Source organism: Hydra vulgaris, chromosome 12, assembly GCF_038396675.1.
Source record: "Hydra vulgaris chromosome 12, alternate assembly HydraT2T_AEP".
Lineage (NCBI taxonomy): Eukaryota > Metazoa > Cnidaria > Hydrozoa > Anthoathecata > Hydridae > Hydra > Hydra vulgaris.
This window is the reverse complement of record NC_088931.1, coordinates 11973792-11985159: the sequence shown is the minus strand read 5'-3', so window position 1 is coordinate 11985159 and position 11368 is coordinate 11973792. Positions and strand designations below refer to the sequence as shown.

At 27.2% G+C, this 11368-nt stretch overlaps 1 protein-coding gene across 1 annotated transcript in view; it reads left to right on the top strand.

Moving 5' to 3' along the window:
• Nucleotides 1-3381: 3381 nt before the first annotated feature.
• The window catches only part of LOC100198782 (WD40 repeat-containing protein SMU1), a 34686-nt gene continuing 26699 nt past the window's right edge, over nucleotides 3382-11368 (top strand). Inside the window, exons 1-2 of the mRNA XM_065812184.1 lie at nucleotides 3382-3517; nucleotides 3623-3689. Of these exons, the coding sequence (XP_065668256.1) occupies nucleotides 3492-3517; nucleotides 3623-3689 (93 nt within the window). The 5' untranslated portion in view covers nucleotides 3382-3491. The remainder of the gene's footprint in view (nucleotides 3518-3622; nucleotides 3690-11368) is intronic.

Sequence of the window (11368 nt, the reverse complement as noted above, 5' to 3'; positions counted from 1 at the left end):
AATACACAAAAATATTTAGTATTGTAAAAATATTTAAAGCTTTTCACTATGTTTTTACTCAAAAACATAGTTTTTCACTTGTTTTTATTCAAAAAGAAATTAAAACCAATGCTATTTTACGACTTAAAAAAACTAGGTAATTCCAATGAAAAACACTGGGTAATATGAGCATGTTCGTATTACACAAAAATGATATCTTTAAATAAAGTCAAAACTAAATGTTTCTATGCGTTGTTTTTCAAACAAAAATGAAACGGATTTCTAGCTAACATATTTTTTTTATGAAAAATTAAATTTTATTAATTTGGCATCAAAGTTTCGAGCCACAGATTTATTGGTGCAAGATGATAATATTTCAACAACGCAAAAGATTTAATAGCGTTTTAATTAAATAAGAGCCGCTAATTACTGCATATAAATTTACACTAATTATACTGATTTCTGTTATCATCACATGAAGTTGATTCAAAAATACAAAGCAGCTTTAACTTCACTGCTTACATCTTAGAAATCTTTTAATATGCTCATATTACCCTAATCTAATTTTGTTTACTGCGTGATAAAATCAGTTTGCAAAGTGTAATAAATGTGACCAAGAGATAAAAGAATGGCAATGCTAGTAAAATTGAGATGCTAAAGAGATAACTGCCCCAAGATTCAGCATCGTCATTGGTTTTGTTTTCATTGACTCCGTTGCCATTGGCCAAAAGATCAAAACCTCTGATTACTAATTTCTTCCAAAATCAAGACAAAAGTTTGCTGCCTTTACTTTTTTTTAGGTTGAACACCTTTCACGAACTGCCCTTTTTGCAAATATATCATATCAGTTGAACTGAGCTCGTGGGTTTGTTGTTCCAAAATTGGTGTCGACGATTTAAAATACGCAAATGGTAGTCAAATACGCAAATACAATCAGACTGAATGTAATTCAGTTTGACATTTAATGAGTAGAATTAAATTAAAAATTGCTGATATTTAAATGTAAACGTTACATCAGTTTTGCATTGTGCATACCATTCTGAGTGTACAAAACGTTTTGTACAAAAAACAATCATCCACACCCAATAAAAGCTTGAAAGAAATCTGCAATAACAAAAATAGCAGTGAAAGTGACAACAATGATGACAAAGATAAGAGCACTGATGATGACGCAAACACAACCAATGATGATGAACAAGGTATTTCTAGCGTGTTTCAAGTAGCGATAAGTAAAAAGAATGAATGTTAATCGCTAAGGTGCGCACTGATGTGAAATTGTTTTGCCATTCTTCAACATAAAATAATCAAACGAAAAAACTTTGATAAAGTTTATTAACTAATGTGGCAAGTCTCGGCCCAATGAAATTAGTCATGGAAGCAAATTGGTACAAAATTTGATGCAACACTGTTGCAAACCAATACAACAATAATGTTCATGATAAATAAGCTTGGAGACACAGATTTTAAATTGAAAGCTATGTTAGTGAAACAACTAAATAAGTAAAGACAACGTTTTTAAGCTTGCTGCACTATTTGAACAAGGGTCATCAATGTCAATATAGAAAATGATACCAGTGTTGGACTCACTACTACTTATTGATTCGACAGAATTCGAAAAGATAATCAAAGATTCTTTTGTATTTGGTCGTCTGTAAAACTTGGGGATACTCATAAGATCAAAATTGAAGGTATAAAAATAGCCTTTCATTTTAATGCAAAATCTTTTCTTTTCAAAACTGGTAAACATTTTTATCCATCTTAACAATGATGTGTTGTACAACACGAAATTTCAAAAATTGCTAAATTCAAAGTAAAAAAAGCAACTTTACTTTAAACAATTACGATTTAGAAAATACTGAAAACAGAAAAACCTAACCTTTCAAGGAACACCCCTAGATAATGAAAATAATAAAATGAGTAGATATGAAATGAGTAGAAAATAATAAAATGAGTATATATTTTTTTCACCCGATATTTATTTCTAAGCATATTCTTGCTTATGTCAAATGAGAATGTTTTGCAAATAATCGCGGTGATTGGACATAATAGTCAAAAAAACAAAATGTTGAAAGGTTTGCAGCCTCAACCCCAAAGAGGAGGGCAATCAGTTAATAAATTGATTTAAGCATATTATACTAAACTTAAATTCAACTTAAGTTCTTAAATTTCATTTAAAAATCTTTTAACGTTCAAAAGTAATAGTAATGTATAGTTTACGCCCTCCCCATATGTAAATGGGGTTGTAAGTTTTACATGGTCATAAATTTTAAGCACTATAAGATTATTAACTCAAGTTAAAAACATGTCGACAAATTTTAGTTTAGTACAATATACTAAAAAAGTATATCTTATAGGCTTATTGCCCTCATACTTGGGGTAGAGGAGCAAATTTTTTGGGTAATTTTGTTCCCAAGCTTCAAGCAGTGCAATTTTTTGTGTTGACTTTAAAACAAAAGATTCCCATTAACCTGGAAAAAATAAAGTTCTCATTTGATATATGCATGAACAAACTAAAGTATGTTCATGCATATGTCAAATGGCACTCATGAAACATCAAAAAATTCTGCCTAAATTCTAAAAAAACATAAACATACTTTGGAGCCACGATCTTATTCTAGGCTAGACCGCCTTTACGTAAGAAAAAATTTAGACAAAATTTAGAAACCTTTTTATGAATCAGTAGGTGGTACTTGCTCTAAACAAGCTGGAGAAGAATGTAGAAAACAAAGGTATAATTTAAAAAAATGATTTTTAAAAGTTTAAAATTAACATTATAAAAAAATGGTGATAGACAGTAAAAGTAAATATTAAAAAAGTTTCAACAAAATTTAGTAAAAACTAAATCAAAACAAGAATAAAAGACCTTAAAATTATAAAACTAATGAAAAAAACATCAAAATTTGAGAGTTGTGTTCAATGATTTTTAAAATAAATTTGAGTAATTAGAAAGAGAAAAGTTCAAAGTGCTGATTTAAGAGCAAGAACCTATTGGAAATTGGAATATTATTTTTGTGGGGAAATTTTTTAGACAAACAAAAACAATCAAAACAAAAAAATCTCTCAAAAATAAAAAATAACGCCACAAAAAATAATTCCATAAAAAAATTTGATGGTAAACACGCATTTTTTATTTTATGCCAAACAGAAAGGGGGTAAAAAAACCTGATATTTTTTTAAAGGGGTAGGGGACAGCCAAAAATTGATAGTTTGACAAAGGGGGAGAGGGGGTCAAAGAACCAGGAAAAATTACTGATACCATTTGTAGACGACCTTAACAACGTTTTGAGTTTTATCCCTTACGGATATAGAAAATTAATCAAATGTATTATAAATAAATATTCTTTGCCTTTTGGGTACACACGTTAATTGCAAATGACTAAAAAAAAATAGTCAATTTATGACATTTTAGCTTTGAACATTTTCCCTATCCCTGGCCCTCAGTGCAACGCTGATACTGTTTAGATAAAACGTGCCATCAATAAGTTCTTGTTGAAATTGGATGGACAACAAAGATGGCGCTCGAAGTTGAATCGGCTGAGTATGTTTTATAATGAAACTTAAACTTTTCTTTAAATCAGTTTATATTAGTAAATGATATTGTGAGCCTAATATCATTTACTAATTTATATCAGCCTTTTTTTAGTGTTATAAGATTAATTCAACAGTATTTAAAAGAAAGCAATTTAAGAAGAACACTCCAGACACTTCAGGTAAAATATTTCAACGTGAATACATTTTGCAGCACTTCAATTTTATCTCTGACTTGATGAATTTTTATTCTTTTAAAATATTTAAAATTTTTTAAATAGTTTTCTAAAAATTCAATATTTATATTGTTGTAACTGCTTATATATACCTACTGTCATTCTACAATGACATAGTCATATTTAACCCATCATACGACTACATTGTACGGTTACATTATATACAATGTATTTCTATATTATCAATGTATTTAATTTGTTATTTTTCTGAGTAAATTAAAAATTATTAAACTAGGGTTGTCTATTTTCCAGATTTGACTAGAGTTTTCTTCATGGATTTTTTGAGGTGTACATTATTAAGTATTATTATTATTACTTTGTTGTTTTATGTAAATGTTTACAAACAAGGTGTCGCTAAAACTTTTACAACATAATTAAAACCTACTTTGGATAAATGTGTTTAACGATAACCATAACTGACTTTCAATAATTTAATCTTTTAGTAAATCAAAATGCCTATATTAACTTTACTAATATCAGTGCCATCAAAATTCGTTTGGTGGCACTGATATTGGTAAAGTTAAAAAAATCATTAAAGCCGTAGTAATGTTTATCAGATGTTAATCCTCATTTTAGAATTACTTTCAATAATTCTTTCATATCAAAACATTTATTAACTTCTTCCGCCATGTTCAAGCCTTCCCAGGAAACACATGCGGTTTTTTATCTTATATGTCCCATGAAGAATATTTTATTTTAGATAACTTGGTCACATTCTTTTGCAATTTTTGCAGAAAACTGAGTTTCCAAAACAAAGAAAGCAAAACTTACACAATAGGAAATTAAAATAAATTTAAATAGAAAAAATATTAAAGAATTAATAATTTGTGCGCTGTTTTTATTTTTGTTTCTTTAGGGTGGTTGTTTTTTTCAGCAATGAATTGGATAAGGCAAAGAAAACAAAAAAAAGTTTTAAGTTAACATTAAAAAGAATGATTTTCTTATATTTTATTTGTTTTTTTTTTTATAGGGAAAAGAAAGCAAAAGTATAAATTGCTATCTGTTTGCAAAATATATTATTGAATATATTTTACAAACCTATATGAATATATCTATGTAATGTATGCATATGAGTCATTCTATGCTCACTGGACCAAGGTCCAACATGGACCCCCTCAGATTTTGATGAAACTTGGTGGGTTTGTTAATATCAATAAGAAAAGCAATTCCTGAAAATTTCAGCATAAAATCTTTTGTGGTTCATAAGATATGGTCATTTGAAATTTCTGATTTTTCCAAAAATAAAAACTTCAGTAGCAAAAACATGTTTTGTTTATACTTTGAAGCTCTTTATTTTAAAAACGAAATTTAAGAAAACCTGGTTTTTTTATTATATACAATTCTAGACTTACTTTAATAAAACTTTGACATTGAATTCTTGTCTCATTTTTTCCATAATGGCTACCTAAAAAACTTGTTTGCAAGTATAAAAAGTTGATATTTGATGAGTTAATATACAAAACTTGCAGTATAAGAAGTAAAAAGACATATTTTTTTAGTTTCTATTTATGGAAGGCTTCTAAATTTTTAGAAATTTACTGATAAGATACAATTCAGTAAAAAATTATAGACTTCTAAAAATGGCTGTGGCTAAAACTTAATAAAATGTGCCTCCACTTTAAACCACTGGTAACCTAGGATTAACACTGGTTTTAATAAGATTTTTTTTTCTAATTTAATAGACTTTATTACAGTGATTTCAGAAAAAAAAATAGTGGGTAATCGTGGTTAGTTACAAAATCAGAACAATGAAAATTACTCAAAATGCATTAAAAATAATAAAAATAAAATTGTTGTCGTACTTTAGTTTGTATTATATATTGTAATACAAAGTATGTATGAATTTAAAAGTATTTCATAATCAGTACTAGAAATAAGTCTTTAATTAAGCCTCAATTAAACTCAGTTTTTAAATAGCCCTAGCTCTTTCCTGCCCACTTCCTCTCCCCCGTCCAATAACTTTTTAACATGCACATTTTTTCCCAAAACTTTGAAAAAATTGTAATTGAACACTTCTCCTTACATGGTGTGTCTGGTTTTATGCCTGATGTATGAAGTGCCTTTATGCCCAAACACACCACTAAACATACACATATAAAAACTGAAATTTTGTTTTTAATGTTTTCATATAAAACTTATAAGTAGTCTATTAGGTAAAACTGAAAAGAAAGACTTTTAGTCTAATTTACCTAATATTTAATATCATGACTATAAATTATATTATATTTTTCTAATACATTTACTATTTGACTCCTCCCCATTTATTTAACTTTTGTTTGACTATCATGTGTAAATTTAGATTACAACTTATGCCAAGTTATAAGAGTTGACTTGTCAACACAATGCACAAGTTGATTACATAATAAAGAATATTATTATGTAATAAACAATAAATTTTCATTGTTCTAAAAATTTAGAAGCCTTCCATAAATAGGAACTAAAAAAATGTCTTTTTACTTCTTATACTGCAAGTTTTGTATATTAACTCATCAAATATCAACTTTTTATACTTGCAAATAATTTTTTAAGTTTTTTAGGCAGCCATTATGGAAAAAATGAGACAAGAATTCAATGTCAAAGTTTTATTAAAGTAAGTCTAGAATTGTATATAATAAAAAAACCAGGTTTTCTGAAATTTTGTTTTTAAAATATAGAGCTTCAAAGTATAAACAAAACATGTTTTTGCTACTGAAATTTTTATTTTTTGGAAAAATCAGAAATTTCAAATGACCATATCTTATGAACCACGAAAGATTTTATGCTGAAATTTTCAGGAATTGCTTTTCTCATTGATATTAAAAAAAATCACCAAGTTTCATCAAAATCTGAGGTGGTCCATGTTGAAAATTTTGGTCCATTTAGAATGAAATGTATACTTTATGTTTAACTTTTTTAATTATATAATTACATTTATTTGTTTATCTTTATGCACACGTTTAGCTTATTTGGATAAGGCATTGACTTCATACACATAATGTCTGCGGATTGAATTCCACCACTATCTATTCTTGTGATTGTTCTTCTTTTAAATACTGCTGGTCATATATTTGCTTTTTAACTATTTATCTTTTCTTTTTTGTATAAAAAAATCTTTTTATTGTATGTTTTTGAATGATACACATCTCTTCACATTCAGATTTCCTATACCATTTAAGCCTTTCAGTGTATTTTCTAAGTAAGGCGTACACGCATATATACATAGTTTTTAAATTTCAACTAAGGTATGTTGTCTACAAATTTTTCACATAGCTTTAATTGTTTCATATTACCTTTCTATTCATGTACGTCTTTTATCCATTATTGTTTAGTGCTTTTTAATTTTGGATGCCTGTTGCTTTTTAACATACAACTCTATGCGCTTAGTTCTACCCACCCCCTCCCTTTTGGTCTACTATGTTATTGGTTTGCAAATAATAATTATTATTATTAATAATTGTTATGCAATTATTAATAATAATTATTAATAATTCTTTATGTATATTTCACCAATAACATAGTAGACCAAAAGGGAGGGGGCAGGTAAAAAAACAAAAAAAGTTTGAGATATGGTGGGGTTCAAATAACAACATTCCATGTATAAAGTAAGCGCCTTATCCAAATAAGCTAAATGTGCGCATTTTTATAAATAAACTAATATAATTATATAATGAAAAAAATTGTACATAAAGGTACACACATACATTACATAGACGTATTCATATAAGGTCAGTATATACTTTCACATTAAATTTAAATTTATATATATTTTACAAACAGATAGAAATTTATAATTTCGCTTTCCTCTTTAAAAGTAAAAAATAAAGTATAGGAAAATCATTCTTTTTAATGTCAACTTAAAACTGTTTTTTATTGCTTTGCTTTATCATTCTATGCTTGAAATCAATTTTTTTTCTTTTCAAAGGTCTTTCATGTTCTTCTGATTTTTGAGAAGTTAAAATAATTTTATGAGTGCTTTTAACTTTATAAATTTTAAATCCATATTAGTTTTTAAATCTTTTTGAGTAACTAATGACACAATAACTGGTTGAAATAATTTAATTCTTGTTAAAAACTCAATAAGTGAATAGTTTCCTAACAAAATATACAAACATCTTAACGTTATGTGCTGGAAAATTTCTGAATATTTGTTTTTTCTGCCTACGAGTATACGCACACAGTTTTTTTTTCGAAAAAAGAGAATATAAACATTTGCAGTCATCTATTAAATAGAAAGGTTATTAGAATATAAGTCTTTCTCTTCATTGTTACCTAATAAGCTACTTATAAATTTTTTATGCAGTCTTTTACTAAGATTACAAACTTAATGTCACAACTTTTATATGTGCATGTTTAGTAGTGTGTTTGTGCATAAAGGCACTTCATGCATCAGACACAAAACTAGACACACAGTGTAAGAAGAAATGTTCAATTATAATTTTCTCTGGGCAAAAATGTGCATGCTAAAATGTAAATAGATGAAGAGAGGTGGGGGGGGGGGGAGTAAAAGGGAGTTAAATCAATTTAAAAACTGAGTATATCTCAGGTTTAATTCAAGACTTTTTTCTAGTACTGATTATGAAAGACTTTTACATATGTAATACCAACTAAAGTACATCAATATAATCTATTTTTATTGCTTTTAATGCGTTTTGTGCAAATTTTATTGTTCTGATTTTGTAACTTCCCCATGAGAACATATTTTTTTCTGAAAGCACTGAAATAAAGTCTATTTAATCAGTATAAAACAAAAGTCTTTCGAAGTTTGAAGTGAAGGCACAATTTCTTTCTTTTCTAACTTTTTACTGAATTGTATCTTACAGCAAATTTCTAAAAATTTGGAAGCTTACCATTTATAGAAACTAAAAAATATGTCTTTTCGCTTCTTAAATTGCAGATTTTGTATATTGACCCATTAAAAAACTTTTTATATTTGCAAATGATTTTTCAGGTTTTTTAGGAAGCCATTATGAATAAAATGTGACATTCAAAAATTAAATTTCAAAGTCTTATTAAAGTAAGTCTAGAGTTGTATACAATAAAAAAAACTAGAAGGTTTTCTGAAATTTTGTGTTTCAAATATAGTTCAAATATATACATCTTTATGCTACTAAAGTTTTTATTTTTGGAAAAATCAGAAGTTTTAAATGACCATATCTCACAAATGATTTTATGCTGACATTTTCAGGAATTTTTTTTTCTCATTGATATAAACCAACACACAAGTTTCATCAAAATCTGAGGTAGTCCATGTTGAAATCTTAAAATATTGGTCCATTTGGCATGGAATGACCCAAAAATGATTTTAAAAAATTTAGATTTTGTAATTGACAACTGTAAACAGCTATGGTCTCTTTAAAAAACTTTATATAAGAATTATTAAAGTTAATTCACTCGAAAAGAAGAAAGATTTTGTTGAGAAGAAAAAAAAAGACAACCTTTTTTAAAAGCTGTTTGAATTAAATAACTTTGATCTTAAACTTATGTTTTTATATTATTGAAACACATTTAAATAAAGTAACAAATCACTGCTAATGATTTTTTATAAAAAATATTAATAATATCATATATATATTTTTTTATATTTATAAGTATGTATTTTTTATTATAAATGTCTTTAAATTAAAAAAATTATATCAACTTTTTAAATAAACAATTTAATTATTTTTTTGCTTGTTTACTTTACTATAAAGAATTGTTAAAAATCTTTTTTTATATATATATTGTTATTATATATTGGTTAAAAATCATATTTGAAGTTTATATATATATATATATATATATATATATATATATATATATATATATATATATATATATATATATATATATATATATATATATGTATATATACATATGTATATATAAACCTGAAATATGATTTTTGACCAATATAAAGTATAAGATAAAGTAAAGATAGTCAATAGTGCAATCAATTGGTGCAAATTTATGCTATTTAGGGTAAAAGCATGAAACTTGGCGGACATGTTGATCAAGTTAAAACATTCGTTTTAAGACTCAGACCCACTTTCAAATTGGCCATAGATGGTCTTCATGGAAACTAGCCCCTGTCCATAGCAACAAAATTTTATTTTTAAAATCTAATAATTTATACACCAATTGAAAGCTCAATAAAAATGAAGCAATATAATAGCAATATAGAAACACTATATAGAAAAAATTACCTGATAATAATTAGAGGGCTTTAGAATGCTATAAATTCAGGGGATAAAATAAATATAAAGTATTGCGTGCAAAAATAAATTACAGTTTTTTTTTTTTTTAAATGACAATGTACAAAATTTTGAAAGATTTTTATTTATTTAAAATATAAAATAAGTTTATTTTTTTAATTTTTCCTTATGAAAAATTACTGATAAGACAATCAAACCCATATATAGTACTTACCCCTTGAAATTATCAAAAAATTGAATAAACAGTGGAATTGAAAAGAATACTACGGAGAAAAAGCTTTTGTCATTATGGCAGGGCAACTTCATATCAAAATAGTGGTACTTTAAACAATTGGAGATTGGTTGAAAGATTCCGGGTGGTGTTCTGCCTTAGCGTAAGCAGAGATTTCATCAGTAAGCTAAGTTGTATCATACCTTAATACATCACATGTATCAAAAACAAGAAGAGTGCGTCAGGTAGATTTTAAAGTCTTTTTTTTCATTTTTGTGAAGGATGAGTTTGAAGATCTCACTAACACCTTACAATCAATTTCCAATTGTCCCTCAAAGGAAGATATCAGTAGTGCTTTCTACTTAGTTAAAAGATTTGTTGTGCTACTATATGACCCTACAAGTTCTTACAGTAGTGTAAATGAATACAGAAAAGATTTATTTTCAAAAAAAGGATGTTTCTTAGGCGCCATACCCCCATATTAGTGGGCGTTAAATTCATAATTGTGTCATAAGAGCATTTAATTATAATTAAAAATATGCTTTTACCCCCTGACTTAGGTTTTTAAAGCCCTGCCTCTTGTTACCAATTTATTTTTAACATATTGTGTTTTTATATTTTTTGCTGTGTTTTTAATGAGTTTTTTGATTGATGCATAAATGATCGTTTTTTAAGATTTTTTCTATTTTCTGCTATGGACAGGAGACAGGTGGAGCTATTTTAGAAGTGGGTCTAAAAATGATTATTTTCAATATAATCAACATGTAAGTCAAGTTTCATGTTTTTATCCCAAATTTTTTTTTTTTTTTTTTTTTTTTTTTTTACATCTTCGCTTCCAACAAGGCTGCAAGCAGCCACTAATTAAAGTTGGAAGTTACTGTAAGAGAAAAGATGAAGATTGTAGAGCAAGATAACGATTGACGGACGATTTAAAAGATTGCAAATTATATGAATCAGGAAAGCAAGATGAAGGAAGCGAATTCCAAAGAACTGATGTTCGAGGAAAAAAACTAGACGAATAAGCGTTTTTGGAGCACTTAGGAGCAGTCACAGAAAACTGATGACACTTAATTGAATGACGAGTAACACGAGAATGAATTTTAGTAGATGGCACAAGAGACGCTAGCTCTTTAGAGCAGTGCCCATTATAGTATTTGTAGAAAAGAGAAAGAGAAGCAACATTACGACGATGTGATAATGGTTGAAGGTTGGCTGCAAGAGCAGGTCCAACTATGTTTACAATG